A 16,268-nucleotide genomic window follows, 5' to 3' on the forward strand; every position below is an offset into this window, starting at 1 on the left:
TCTTCATATCAGCTCTGCTATGCTTAATGTCATCTGTCCCAAAACCAGCTTAGTACATACCAGAGAAGGATTGAAATAAGAAGTGTGGTGTTGGGGAAACATCTGACCATGACATTGGTACCCTTATTACAGCCAGTTTTAAATAATAGCTTTATATTCTAAATCATTAATACAATTCATCAATTAAAATTTCAGAAGATGTTGTACATTGTGACTGTAAACTCCCTTGAGGGCAGAGAAAATTGATGGAGTTTATTAGGAAGGTTAGAAATATAAAAAATAATAGTAGGAGGCCATCTTACTTGCCAAGGCTCATTTAATCCTCACAGTGATATGAAGCTGAAGAGAAAGCACAAAGACAGAGGAACAGTGCCAAATGACACCAAGCATTTCTACTGAACACAAGATTAGCTGGAAATAACACATGACAGCAAATATAGCTAAGATTTTTTTAGATGATCCATAGTATCACGAAGTAACCAAGTGACAAGAAAGACAGCAGTCCGGCACATTTTACTGCCACTGCACCCAAAATTGAAGACTGAAAACAGATTAAAACAACCATAGAAAGTTGGAAATGCTTTAAAAATTATTAAAAATTCAGCAGGAATGAGTGATTAGAGAAGATTAAAATAGCTTGCTGCATAAATGATAAATGATGACTTAAAAGAGATGAGATAGCTGGCTACAAATAGATCTGGTGAAAATATTGGAAGTGAAGTTTACCTTTTGCTTAAAAAACAAACAAAAGACCCCAAACTTGTTAATTTCATTCTCCAAGAACCTGTCTGACAGCAAGTAAAAGCAATGCATCCCAATACAAAAAATTTCCATTATCATTTCCTGGATAGACATATCCAGCACATAGATCCAGAGAAGACATGGTAAAGTATCAAATTTAACACATTATTTTAATTGCTAATTAATTTTTAATTACTAATTAATTTACTAATTAGTATAAAAAATGTCCAAATTGTGCTCTCTCTCCTCGAGACATTTTGAAAGGTGAAGTATTACCTGTAGGACAATAGCAAAGGTCCCATTATGGAATCTGCTAAGTGACATCAATGTCCAAATCTCTTAAATATACCCTTGAAGTGTGTATCTCTTTAAGAAATTACACAGTTGGATAATGCATGATCTTTACTCCAATTTGAACCCTACTTTAAATTCCGAATAATTCTTAGGTTTTTGTTTTGGTTTTTTTTCCTGATTTCACTCTATGGTTTGCACAGTTATATTGGTATGTGCTATCACGATTACTTTTTATCTTAGCCACCAGAGTTGCATCTTGACACCATATAAATCAATCCTTGTATTTTAAAGGGTTTAAATAAGGTAGAGGAAGGAGGCACATACCTGAGTACTCATCAAATATTTTATCAGAGAAACATATTTCTTTACAGGGTTATTTTCTACACCCTGAGAACAAAGAGCATGTGAATAGGAGGGAAAATCCCTACTTTTCTGTGCTGACAGGTTACATTTCCTCCAGCCCATTAAGGTGGGAGAAGGTTCCAGCACCATGTGTTAAAGAGGCTAAAGATGCAGCTCCATCCACCTGTACAGACCTTCTCCTTTTTCCTCCCACTCCTTGCTGGTGATACTACTCCTGGGATAGACTGCACTTCTTCCCCCTACTGTTCCAAAAGCTTCAACAGCTAATGTAAAATAATATATCCTTGAAAGTGTTTATTTTTGTTGGTATGTTACTATTAACCCCTAGTTATTTAATTTTTTTTACAAGTAGATATATTTTATTCACCTTCCACGAAGACAGTATTTGTCTCTTTAAGAAGAGTGACAGCAGAAGATGAAGTGAGGTCTGCTATATCATTTTATCTTTCAGTGCTTCATTTTCTACAAGGTGTGGCACATTGATGCATATTGTCATTTATGCAGCTCCAGAAATGCTAACTTGAAGGGAGCATTGTCCGTGTTACAGACAAGATGTGTCAACCCCTTCTTTAAAGTAATTGAAAGGAAGCAATTAAAAAAGCTAAACCATATAAAAATAAATAAACAAAAAACCAAATTAATTTCTTAATAAATAAAAAGGCAGAATATCTTTAAGAGAGAGAGAGAGAGGAAGCATATTCTTTGACTTTAATGATGACTGGAAAAGCCCGGAGTATTTTGATGTGAATTTAACTAAGCATCTTATGAATATTTTTTTCTTTATTTCTGTGACCTAGATATAGTAATTCAATGAAAATGAATTTAAAACATAAAGAAGAAAGAATTTCACCAAGACAAAATATATTTTATCTGATAGCTTTCTGTCCTCTCTTCCCTCCTTCTCATTTCTGACAGCCATCATGAAATATCCAATAGTCATGTTTCCAACAGATATAAAAAATTTTATAGGGGTTTTGTCAAGTAGTGATTTAATGGAGATAAAATACTTTTAATGACTACTTACTAAAGCAATTAATATGAATATTGACTTTTCTCCATAAAATGCCAGTAAAGTACCAATGCAAGATAAATCTATGTGTAGGACATTTGATGCACAGAAGGATATTTCAAATGCTTAAATATCTTAACATTTTCTGCAACTCGATAAAAATGCTTATGTTATCATTGTTTCTAAAAGTTAATTGAAAAGTAGAGAAAATATTTTAGGGCATAATCTTTTTTTCTTGATATAAATTTTAATAATTATTGATTCTTTAAGCTCAAACACAGCACATCACAGAAAATCTCAGCTATTAAAGCAACAATTGAACCTTGATATTGGCAAAAGTTCAGCTTTTAACCGAGACTAGCAGAAGGGCAGAGATTGCTTGGAAATGCTGAAAAGAGCAAAACCTGAGGTGTTTTGGTCCAGAGACTGATCACATCACATAGTGCTGCCTTTTGTCTATCTAAAGACCAATACTGTGATGTTTGATTTTTTGCCAGAATGTTCAGGTTGGCCCCCAGATATCCCAGCAATTAATTTCTCACAGTCTGTACTTCCTACTGTGGATTTCATTGTGGAAACAAACATGAGTGTTCAGCCCTGTGTCTGTAAAGGGCTTTATCTTTTTAAGAAGGATTTGCAATAATCAAATATGCACTATGAATCTCAGTGTGAAAGCATCTTATAATAAATAGCAAAATTAAGATTTCGAATTTAATGGTGTTTAAAGTAACTTTTCAGTGATGGAAATTTTCATATTTAAAAATGTTTCTCCACAGAATTACTCTTTTGCTATCACACACATCTAGTACAGGCTGTTGATTACTTACTGGCCCAGCTATAAATATGATCTCAAAACAATTTTTTTTTTTGTTTTGGAGGGGGGGTGGTGGGAGAAGGGAAATGAAAGTGAATTTGATTTTTTCCTGTTTCCTTTGTAACAAAATATAACTACATGAAAGTTTGACATTAAATCTCTATAAAAGTAACATTCTATTATTTAATTTTCAGAAAGGATTTATTTCCCTTAAAGATTTTAAATTTTATTATTTCAGTTTTTCCTCAGTAAACCCTATTTTTTCCTAAAGACACTGCAAGTAATACTTAGTTTATTCAAATCTGTAGACTTTTCTCTATTTAGTTAAAAGGTTTTATTATTGAAAGGAAAGAAACAGCTCTAAGATGAAAGAACATAAATACATAGAAACTCCTGAAAGTATTACTAAATTTAATGAAGACAATTTTTTAAAGCAAAATTAGGTATAGATCTTAGGAAAAAATGAAAATAAGAGAAAATGATAAGAGAAAAATCCAAGTCATCAATAGAAATATTTCCTATTCTTCTAAAGAGATTTATCTTATTTTTCTAATTATAACAGGGTTGATACAGGTTTGCCTTGTTGGTTAATTCAGCATAGAAAAATGCATAAGGACAATTCCAGAGACAATATTTCAGTATTTGGTAGAAATTTTAATTAGAAGTCATGGGTTCCTTTCAGTATTTTAAAATAAGAAACAGTTGTACAATTGGGAAAATGCTGAAATGAATTGCTTTCACAATTCCTTTAACTAATACCCTCAAACTTTTATATATCTTTAAATTTTTCTTGCATTTTTACCAACTCGCTGTCCGTTCAAAGGCATATTTTGCATTTTACTGTGTGAGGAATCATTGTTAAAGTGCATAAAGCAGCGCAGGGAGCAGAAGTCCAACAGGACTTTTATGATCATGCCTTGACCCTACTCCCTAAAAGAAAAGCTTGGGAGTTACTGGAATGTAGAGCTTGACAAGTTGTTCTCTTTCTCTTTGATTCAAGTTTTGTGTTTTCCCTGCACTGGGCCATGGCACAACTGGAAAGGGATTGTGGTCTTCACTTGGTGCCAGGCACAACCCCAGAGGGGAAGCAGCTGTGGCATGGAGCTGTGCCTTCACATATACATTCTTTATGGAAAGATGATGAGTTTCACAGCCACAAAGTAATGTATTGTCCTGCTGGTGCTTAGACAAACTTTGTCAGAAAATGCTGGAAAAGTGAAGGAAGCCAAGACTTGAATTCTACTCCCTTCTTTTGCACTTCAAATTGACTGATTTAAACTTTTCACTTGTACGTCCCGGATGATAGGAATTTCATTTTAGGAAATTGTGTTTTCATTCCAGTTTGACATATTAGAAATGTTAATGTTTAAGAAAGAATTTTAGAGATCTGTGTAGTAAAAGAAATGGCCTAATTTATTACTTTTTTTTTAATTATACCAAGATGAACTAGTTACTTCTTGGTAGAATAATTAAATCAGCTACAGCGTAGAACAATGCTGTATGTAATGAAGTGCATTGAATAAATATAAAGTGCACTGACAGCTAAATGTAATTTGTAAACCATTTTTTAAAGGATATGCTCAGCATATAGGAGGTATTTATTACCAGAAAGGATCACTTCAATAATAGGAAATTAGCAAGATACCTTATTAAAGGCTGCAAGGAAATGAGATTATTTCAGATATGTTTCTCTCATTATTTCATTTATTTCTGTATTTGTATGAGGTACAATGTTTGTGATTTTACTGATAGCTCAGAGAATATGGGTATAATTCAGTACTCACAGATGTATATTGGAAGTGAGGTGTAGAAGTTGCCATGAATTTTTTCACATTGTAATGAAGATCCCACAGATCTTTGATTTTTTTGAAATATTCACAGTTGTATTATGACCAGCAAGGCAATCAAATTGTTAGTATTATTCACACCCTTTGAATTTCTGCAGCACGTTTTCCTGACTGCTCATTTGAATATGAGAGAACCCACCAGACAACTACTTTTCTTTGTGTTATAAAAATATTTAAATTTGCATTGCAAAGAACAACTACAACAGAGAAATATTCAATGTCCTATTCAAAGTCTATTTAAATTAGTACATAGAAAAACTGGGCAAAACTGAGGATTTTTATGAAATAACAATAGTTCACCAAATCCCATGTTAAATGGCTAAACAACAGAGGAAATGCAGTGTAGTAGAGTGTTTAGAAAACATTGTGGTGGTAATGCGTGTGGTAGAAAATGTTGGTGGTGATAAATAAAGTGTTTTGTTCCATATACTTTTCATGGGAATCTTGACTTCTGGCAGATTTTCTGTAGATTTTTTTTCTCCATGGATTTTTAATGGTCTGTTGGTCATGCTTAAACATTCCAACAGATGTCACATTGTTGTGTTAGAACTTATATAAAAAATATTAAAACATAGCACTTAGTCAAAAAAATGCTGGTCTGAAGATTAAAAAGTGGAAACAGAGGCAGTAAAACCATCTTACTGAAGAATCATGCAGCAGTGGAAGAGACAAGTGTACCCTTCCAGGCTACTGCTTTCTAAGCCAGTCATACTTGTGGTAAACTACCTCTATGTGTTTACTAAAATAACCAGCTACCAGCTCAATCAATGTAGATAGTATCAGATACTAGATAGATAAGATGCTAAGAATTGTATAAGCACAGATACAGCTTTTTTTCCCTGGATCTTCACAAAGATAAACACAATACTCTCCACGGTAAGTTTTCCCAATAGAGCGGTATTTAAAGTGCTGTGTAATTCAGCAGCACAGGGGATACCAGTTGTTCCCTGTCCATCAGCAACTGCACTAACCTTGTTATTCTTATACCTTGTTACTCTTATACCTTGTTATTTTGCTGTGTTACCTCTTCAGTTTGGGTCAGTAGGGCTCTTAAAGCTAACATGGCTGTGCTACTGTCATTTTGACTCCTGTACAGGTGTAGTACAGGTGTATGTAATATAGGGTTAAACTTCCTGGGTCCCAGAAAACACCAGCAGTCTACTTTATGCCAATGTCAATCTTCGTGTCCATTATATTCACATTTTGTAAATGGTTTGTCTTGATAATATTACAGTACTAAGCATACTACTTTGAATATTCTCAATATTCAGGTTAGCTATATGCAGACATGACTTCAAACATGCACAATCTGCACAGCAATCAAGAAATATACAGTATTGAATTTGTCTTATGATAAAGGTCAGAGGTTTGTGTTCAAGGCAGTTTTCCTGGTTTTCCAGGATGAAATGTGTACGTGCATACAGTATGTTATGTTTCCACAATGTATTTAAAAATAAATAAACTTAGAGGAAAACACCCTTTATCTTATTTTCTTCAGTGCTTTCTCCAAATACTATAACATAAAGTTGCCATGCTGAGTTGTTAATCAAGTGAAAGCTATTTGACTGGCAACTCTGCTGCACACATTCATTTAATAAAGCAGGCTGTTTGCTGAGATTTAGGAGGACTGCCCATACATCTCTCTTGTATGTTCTTGGCTGGAAAGTGGGGTTTGGATTCTCTGGGATGGAGGCAGTCAAAGTGCTGATGGCTGTGACTCTGACTGTTTTGTTCAGCAGGTATTCTGTGGAGTTTAGTGACAATGGTTCCTTTTTCTAGCTTCATGTATGGTAGCTACTGATTTAAAATACAAAACTTCCGATTTAGATGTTCAGAATAGAAGCTATTATACTTTTTCATTCTGAGAAATGAACTGACTTTTAACTGTGAAAAGTATATAACTGGATTCTCTTCTTGCCTGAGTTGTTACTCGGATCTAATCAAAAGTATGAACAGGTTAAAAAATAGTAGCATAGTTCTTGGCTGTAAGACATGGCCTATATTTTACTGCTGCATAAATGACCTTTTTCTTACAAAATAAGTTTTCTCTACTTAAAGATATGCATATTTTTTACATTTCTGTGGTCTACTAAAGCTAAAGAGAGTGCAGTGCAGATGTGGGACAATTTCTTTTATTTCATTTCCATCTAAGTAAATTGACGTAAATATGTAAATAGACAGATCTGCTTGAAGGCAGAATTTGCATAGGAATTATGAAAATCACATGCACTTCAGAGGGGTGAGGTGAGATGAACACAAGAACTGTTGGGGTTTTTTTTCTTCTTTTACCAAATCTTTCCCAGAAATAATGTGGTTATTCCCATCAGAGATTTACTGGGATGCATTTCCACCTGTGACCTCAGATAAAAGAGCAAAGAAGCAAGAAAATCTGTGTTCCTAGAGTTAAAGTGGTTTATTTTTCTACTTTTTAATTCTCAGAACATAAACTGCTGTCTTTTCTCACTTTTTTTTTGGTACTGAATTTACAGGGAAAATTGTTCTGATAGAAACATATTGATTGCAGTAAAAAATTGTATGTTACCTGCCTTGCACACCTCACAGCGATATTTAACTGGTGAGAAATGTGCTCTAACTGACACCAAACAAAAGCAGAGTTGTTTTTCATTTTAAGAGTTTGCTCTCTACGTGGCCTTGAATGTTCATTTCTTTGACAGTAGATAATGATTCATTCTCTTGCTTTGCAGTTTCTAGATGGCTAAGTACTTAAAAAGTCAATATTGAATTTCTAAGCAGAAATCCACATATGATTACAGTAAAGCTCTGCTATCACAGCATTATATTAAGTGATGTATTGGTATATTCCACATCTATAAAACTAAGAAGTTTAAATTTTATTTTTGAGCAGTCTTTTAAAATGTGCCATGTTGATTTTATTGATAGTTTGATTCTTCTGAGTCGAGATTCACCCAAAGTGAAAAATTAAAAGCGAATTATTGCTGGAAAAATCATCCAAAGTCAGGGTAACTGTATGCTAAGAAACATAATTCTCTTTGTTCTTTATTTAAGATTTAAAGCCAAGTGATCCAACCATGACTGGCAAAACACAGACGAGCAATGTCACCAATAAGAACGACCCAAAGTCCATCAACTCCAGAGTCTTCATCGGTAATCTGAACACAGCTATTGTCAAAAAAGGTGACATCGAAGCAATCTTTGCAAAGTACGGGAAGATCGTGGGCTGCTCGGTGCACAAAGGTTATGCCTTCGTACAGTACATGAGCGAGAGGCACGCCAGGGCCGCGGTGGCAGGAGAGAATGCCAGGATCATTGCAGGGCAGCCACTAGGTAAGGAGTTGTTAATACCATTGAAATGCTGCTTTCTCTTTCCCTTCTGTTTGAAATACCACCTGCTGATGGTGCCTGCAGGACTAGTGAGTTTGTTTGCCCATGTTCCATCTCAGCATATTTCCAGGATTTTGGGACTGAAAGAATGTTTAACATATGATATGTTACCTAGGTGCTACAAAATATTTAGCCCTATAAACTGCTTATTTATTAAACAGATCTCTTCTGAAAACTTTATACTTATTTGTAATTCCACTGTAGTGAACATGATTACTCTTGTGAAGAAAAAAATGACTATTTTTTCATAGAATCTACTTTATTAAATTTATTGTAATATAACAGGGCTCATCTAATAGATGAGGTTATCTTTCATGTAATGAATCTAAAATGATACCCAGCCCACAGATGTGTCAGATGTTATACCGAAGCAACAGAATGCCTTTTATTTGTCCTTGAAATCATGGCAAATCAAACTATAACAGTATTATTTAGAGAAGTATATTATTAAAAACTAAGATTGCAGGTTTCCCACATAATACTGTAAACATTGTTCATCTGAATTCTAAATAAACAAAAGAAAAAAAAGTCATATTTTTCTCTTCTAGTGCTTTGTCATGAATGCTTAAGTAAAACCTAGCTGTTATATAATGCAAATTTTACCTCTGGAAAATATTTTTAATTACCTATGTAGGCTGTCAATGATAAGCCCTGTAGTCCATTCTTAGACTTAGTCATATATATACAGTAGTAATGTGCAGTACAGCAAGATGTTTGGTAGGATTCAGAAGTCTTTCACTACAGCTCTGAACTGTATTGCTCATATCCAACACCAAGTGTGTAATGGCTACGTCAGGAAAAGGTGAAGTGTAGCCAGTGTTTTGGCTGTAACAAGACATAAAGAATCAATAAGACTTGTTCATTTTCAGTGTTGCAGGCTGTGGAAATCTATTTTTCTGATTGTTTGCAGAAATTGAAGCATTTGTGTTACATGGACTGTTCTTTTATCACAGTTGTTGAACAGTAATTTTAAGTTTTATATTTTAACTACTACCTTTTGGGTTCAAGAAAAAAAACAGATTAAATAATTTCAATTGTATTCAAGGGGAGATTGCTTTCAAACTTCATTAGGAAAAGTCATATAGATGAGTGAAATAAAAGAACTCAAGTGATAAAAGCAAGGCAGCAAAGTCAGTCTGTGGGATGGCATTAATAGAGGACGTTTCCTGGAGCGGTGTTCTCCAAGCAATAGGCCATGTAATGCCATCAGTGCATTACTTACAGCTTCTTGCACACTGGTCTGACCAGATTTTTTAAACTGTGTTTTCCTAAGGCAATAGATCTGTTATTACTATGATTACTGTTGCTAGACTCTTCAAGTATTTCTCGTGGCATCTGTAATATGCCAGGCATTTTGTACAAGGAAATGCACTTGCACTACTCTGTGTACTTTTGTGCTTTCTGTAGCAGGGAAGTGAATTTGTTGCAAAGGAAATTAAGTGACCAATAATTACTTGAACTGTTTGAATATTTTAATAATTACAGAAATTATTTACTCAATATTAATTTTCAGCTGTTTAATCTTAAAATACTTTGATTTTTCTGCACGTTCTCCTGATAGCATATTCATACCTCAGTCCTTAATATATCAAGGAATACAAAGAATAAGCAAGGTGAGATTTTCTTTTTTCCTTCCAAATTTGCTCTTTTTTATATGTGAAATACAGTTGCTATCGGTACGGTTTGGCAAAAATAATGAATTTGTAAAGGTGGTACTTCTCATTAAAGAAATTGGTTCTATGAATTATTCTAATTGGCAGTAGACATTAACAGTCACCGCACATTAAAGAGTAGATGACTGAGAAAATTTACTTGGGATTTTGACCCAGAACATCTTAGGCACAAATAGTGCATTATTGTGAAACTTCTTGATGAAAATTACTTTTTTCTCTGTCCTGAGAGCTTTGCATTCTGAAATAGATAATACTAATGAATTTATGTCAGCAGTCAAGTTTTGGAAAGGGACAAGAAAATCCTGTTACAGATGTACAAATAAACTTGTTTAACATAGCTGAATTTTCTATTAAATTGAATTAGAATAAATTAGTAATATGAGACTGGATGATAAGCAGATAAGGAAAGTTATTTGAACAAAGGAATATTTGAAAAATATTATCTCATGGTACATGCCTGATACTACTATACACTCTAGTACTCAGCACCTCACAAAAGAAAGCATAACTTTATTTAGATTGTGTTAATAATGTACATTAGCTCTTTCGTGGTATGGTCAACTTAACTGTTTACATCAGCTCCTGCCTTTTGTGGACTAATGCCATTCAATATGATGCAGCTCTATTATCATTCACATGTATGTATCTGAAATTTAAAATTGAACCTGTAAATTCTTACAGCTTTTTAGAGTGCCATACAGTTCACTGCATATCCTGTCTAAATGTTTCCTCTGAGGTGGAGCCACAAAACATTAGGCTCAGTAGGTATATAACAAAGCATTTTGTTTAGCAAATTCCTCAAACTAGATGTACAAATCTAAAACATTGGTATTACCCTAAGTCTTTCCAGCTTCCTGTGGGTCATTATTATTGGCCTGTTATTGGTCTCATCCATCAACTCTGAAGCGTGTAGTGGTCAGTGATATGTAATGGTGGTGCCATGGATACTGCAACTTGACGGAAGAGGATTTCATGAGCTGTGTGATTTCCAATCTTCCTGTTTCATAAAGTGCAACACACTCTAAAAAGTTGTGGGGTAGAGATCGTAAAGGAAGACAAAAAAATATGCTTGGGAAATTTATTGCTATTATTGTGAAGTACAGTGTAGTTTCTTGAAGTAATATTATGTCTTCATGGGAATAGCATGTTTTCCTGCCCTCAGGACAGAGACAGGTCAGTATAGGGTACAGGAGTCTGCTTCACAATGATTATTTTGTAAATTGCTTCAGGCTGGAGTTGAGAAAATATTGAAGTTGTTCTAGGACAAAACTGCAAGTTATGTTCTTTGTTGTGGGAACACATCCACACTATTAACTCTTCTCAAAAGTTTTTCTCCCTTTTATGCACATGTGTGAGTTACAGAATATTTGTGCATATCCACTTCCTTTCCAAATAGGACAAAGAGACAGGATGAATAGGAATTATTCTGAGGAAATAATGAGTCTGTGAACTTTACCAAGGGTGATTTCATCCTTCTCTGGTGAGCAAAGGATTAGACACCTGCTTGCTCAAAAATGAATGGTGCAAGTCCCTCATTGCAGCTGTGGGCTGAGGAAATGAGCTGTAACCTTTCTCATAGTGAGGAGCCCAAGCCTGAACACAGGATTTGAGGTGCAGCCTCACTAATGCCAAGTGCAAAAGGATAACACTGCCCTGGTACTGCTGGCCACAGTTTCTGATACAAGCCAGGATGCCATTGTCCTTCTTTGGCCACCTGGGCACACCCCAGCTCATGTTCAGCTGCTGTTAACCAGCACTGCTGGACTCTTTTCCTCCAGGCAGTATTCCAGACATTCTTTCCCCACTCTGTAGCTCTACATGGGATTCTTGTGACCCAAGTGCAGGACCCAACACATGATCTTATTGAACCTCATCCATGGCCTTAGCCCATTAATCCAGTCTGTACAGATCCCTCTGTAGTGCCTCACCTCCCACCCAACATGGTGTTGTCTGCAAGCTTGCTGAGAGTACACTCCATCCCCTCACCCAATCATAAATAAAGATTTTAAAATAAAGATATGCATAGCAGCTTCTGTCTGAAATTCTGGTATAACTATCACATCAAGTTCTAAATCATAATGTCCCTTTGATTATTCTTGGTTAATAGTTCATAGCCTTCTATTTTATAATACCTTAATTATTATGCTTAATTTTTTTTTCCATTTTTGCGCACATTTTTATACCAGGATAATTCCTTTAACTTAAGAATTTTTCTTCATTTGTGCATATAAGCCAGGGCTTATACAGGTATCTTATTACAGGTATCTTATCAAAACAAGTTAAATGGTCTAAGGCTTGTACTTTTGTTCTTTTTCATGAAAGACACATGGAATTTCATTATTGGATCCTTAGGAAAAGGAAAGATTATAGTACCAAGACTACAAGAGATGCTGTAGTTCTCCAGCTGATGCCCTTTTTAACTAATAAATTAGTTCCTCTGTAGCTTGAATCGTGTTCTGTTGCTGCAAATATTACTCACCTGTGTCGCCTTCAGGTCTAAATTAGATGCAGTCTCTGAATACCAAGTGAGTGTATATTGACCCATAGTCTAAGGTAAGATGCTGGTTGCAGATATTTATTTTCAGAGACATACTCTTTTACACATCCTTTTGAGAAGCACAAGAGCCCTGAAGGGGCTTTTTAAATTATTACTACTCAGTAGAAAATATCCAAGGTGAATAGCAGGTAATAAAGGGAGATTTTAGAGAGGCTCAACATATACCTTTGCTGCAAATTGAACTGATGTGATAATAAGGCTGTTTTATCTTTTGTTTCTCTTGCCTCCACTCAAAACATATCTTTTCTATTTTATGTTTGTAATGTCTAACAACACTGAGAGACTTACATGTGTATTTGTAGAACAAGGACTCTCCAGACTGAAACAATTTTTCACCTCAGTCTGAGCTAAAGAAAACATTAATTGTGTAGTGAAAGTTTCTGTCTTAAAAGGAATAAATACTTTTGCTGTTTTAGTGGACTAATTTGTGAAAAAAAGCATTTTGACAGAAAAAAATAACAGATTTACCCAAATTTTCTGGATGTCTAATTTTTATCTAAGCCAACGATAGGCTAAGATAAGAAAGTTGAATCTAAATTAGGGGTTATTCCATTTCCACTTAGTCATCAGTTTTTAGTCAGTAGCAAGGAAGCATAGCAATCTTTTATTTGAACAAACATAAGTCATGATTTATTAGAGCAATCTTGGTACTCTTACCCACCTACCTCCTACTAATGTAATTGCAGGATTTATCAGGAAAGCAATGTTGTCTTGTTTTAAAGTGGAGCAGCAACTGAAAAGGTTTCTTATTTTGCTTCTATAAATCTGTAAATACTTGAGTTTTAATGTGGGTCAAAACATTCCAGGCAAGGACAGACTACCTAAAGCAAACTCTTTAGCATGGACTTTACTGATATAATAAAAAAGTGGGAATATTTAGATATTTTGATGTATATTTTAAGGAAATATTAAAAATAGAATAATTATGTACACATAATTATTAATAATGTATTCAAATTGTGTTTTAAATCACATATCATTAGGAGATTGTGTATTGCAATTTTCATACTACTGGACCAGGAAGGACAACACACTTCAAAGAAAATTCTTTGGTCAGTTGTAATTTCTGCAGGCTCACATTTTGATATACTGTACTTTTACACCGTGGAGCATTACCCCATGGAGTAAATAATCTGAGGACTGTAACTCAGTAATACGCACGTAATTTTCCAAGCAAGTGAGACTTAGAAAGCAAAGTATTTACGTTCTGATGAGCCATGATAACTTTATAGCATATGGTTTTCAACACTTGAAAGTTGTCCTTCAAAGAATATTATATTCTTCTAATAAAATAATCCACTTTTTAATTAACAGTGTTTAAGCAAAAGCAAAATCATGCTTGTTAACTTCTATATAAGGAATTATCATTATCATGTAAGTTTGAGAATAAAAAAGTTTAATAAGCAAATACTTGAATCAGTAAAATAAATTATCCATAAACCTATAAAACTTGTGAGATGTAGTGAATCTTGGCTTGCTGTGGGGAGGACTTTTGCATTTGCTGAACTCATATAATTATTTGTTGATTACTTCAAAAGTGATACAAATTTCTTTTTGTAAAATAGCCATCAACAACCAGGCCAGGTTTTGAGGAAGTTTATTTGATCCAGTACTTTTTTATGTTGAACTAAACATAAAGTAATGATAAAGCAAAAAGACCAAGTGGTCTTCTTACAAAATCAAACAAACAGAAACAAAACCTAAAAGATAGTGCATTTGTAGCCAAGATGAACGTAACGCCTAATGTCACAGGAACCTAGAGTGACGCTGGGGATATCGACCCTGGCTTGCACTGTCTGTACTAAGTCTTTCCCACTAAATCCCATCTTAGTAAATGTCTTCATCATCAAGCCCTCAGGCACACACAGATTGTTACAGAACATCTGAAAAATCATTAATTATATTTCCACAGTTTAGCTCAGAGGAGCTAGATTTTGCCCACTAGAACTAACTCTTCTATTCCATAATTACAACCTGTTTCTATATTTGGGAACCATTGTAATCCTGTTTCAGCCTACTCTATGCAGGAACAGGGATCCTGTCCAAAAACCTATCTCATAGGTCTCAGCCTATTTTGCTGAGACGCTTTGCTACCCATGCCCTTGTGGTCTTGGTGAGACCTATGCAATAGTACACAAATGAGTGTCAAGTATTACTGCAGAGGACCTTGGATACAACAATCTTTCTTCATAGAGTCTTCTAATAGTGGCTAATTTTCATATGTCCCTTACTGTTACACATTTTGATGTCTCCCAATACTTTATACCTTCTATTTTTGCAGTAAGATCCTGCCGCCATAGCAGCAGATTATAAACCAGTTTCATGCTCTTGAACAGAAAAACATTATTAAATCTTGTTGTCACTCCACAGTCCTGTTTCTTCTGCATTTCTGTAATCAATATTTCCTCATCCTATATTCACATTGACATGAACCATTCTATGTGCTATCCATGCATGTAAAACAATTCGTATAAAGGTAGGAAGGGAGGGTCGTTTTTAACAATCATCCCTCAGCAGTTCAGGGCAGGACACGGTTACACAATTGATGTATGCTTGTTCCAGAAGAGCAAGCTGAATTCTTCATCATGAAAGAAAAATCCATATTTTAATAGAATGACCTGATTCCTTAGATTGAGAATCCCTGGACTAAGAAAGAATGAGATTGAGTCCCCATATTTCACAAAAGTTTCTATTTCTCTCTTAGTGAGACTTGGTCAATTCCAAGTTAAACTACAATTTAAATCTATTTTTCATGTTCAGAAAAGCACATATCAATAAAATAGTTTAGTTATGAGGTGAACTTATGGGGATGACGTTTTCCTTATTGCTTGCTTGATGTTTCTTTCTGTGAAATTCTTTATATTATCATAAAGTGAAAGTTTGCAAGGTTTTTCCTGGAATAAGATTTTGTACTTTGAGCAGCCTGATATCAGTTCATGCAAATGTTAAGCATGCCCTCCATCATAGTGCCAAAAATGATGACCTGATTGCTTGCCATCAACAGATGTTATTGAAAGAAAACCTTTCCTTCAAGGCTTTATAAAGACGCATATAGATATATATTTAGTCTTCTGCATGGGCAGCTCATCTTTAAAATCATAGACAAGGTCTTATTATGGGATCTATCTAGGTCCTTCTCTGCTGTTTGAAATGTCTGTATATAGCACATGGTCCATCTGCAGAAAATGTTACTTTTTTCATAATTTCAGCCTTGGGTTTCATAAACACTTTAAGTCTTCTTTCAAGATGGATCTGATATGTCCTTAGTCATTTTGTAAGAGCTTTTCAAAAAATTTAGATGATGTTATCTCAAAGACCTCTGTATTAAGCCTTTCTTATGTTCATATCTTGATGAGATTGTTATTTTTGGGGTTTTTAGCAAACCATATCCAGAGGGTCCTTCTGGATTTGAAGTTAATGCTGTTTTATTTCTGTTGCAGGTCTGTAAGAAGCTTCCTTTGTGACAGACAGAATTCTTTACCTTTTCTTAAATTTACTTTCTTTAATTAGTGACTGCCGGGACCACTAAAATTGTATAGCAAATCTATAATGTTAAATGCTGAACTGTTATAACATGAAGCAGTGATAAAAACATTGTTGTGATAGG

The 16,268-nt window shown here is 34.6% G+C and overlaps 1 protein-coding gene across 5 annotated transcripts in view; it reads left to right on the forward strand.

The window, feature by feature from the left end:
• RALYL (RALY RNA binding protein like) overlaps positions 1-16,268 on the forward strand; it is a 370,851-nt gene that overhangs the window by 176,419 nt on the left and 178,164 nt on the right. For all 5 annotated transcript variants that reach the window (XM_066564255.1, XM_066564263.1, XM_066564295.1 and 2 more), the window contains one exon: positions 8,096-8,374. In XM_066564255.1, the coding sequence (XP_066420352.1) occupies positions 8,119-8,374 (256 nt within the window). In that variant the 5' untranslated portion in view covers positions 8,096-8,118. The remainder of the gene's footprint in view (positions 1-8,095; positions 8,375-16,268) is intronic.

Source organism: Molothrus aeneus, chromosome 1, assembly GCF_037042795.1.
Source record: "Molothrus aeneus isolate 106 chromosome 1, BPBGC_Maene_1.0, whole genome shotgun sequence".
NCBI lineage: Eukaryota > Metazoa > Chordata > Aves > Passeriformes > Icteridae > Molothrus > Molothrus aeneus.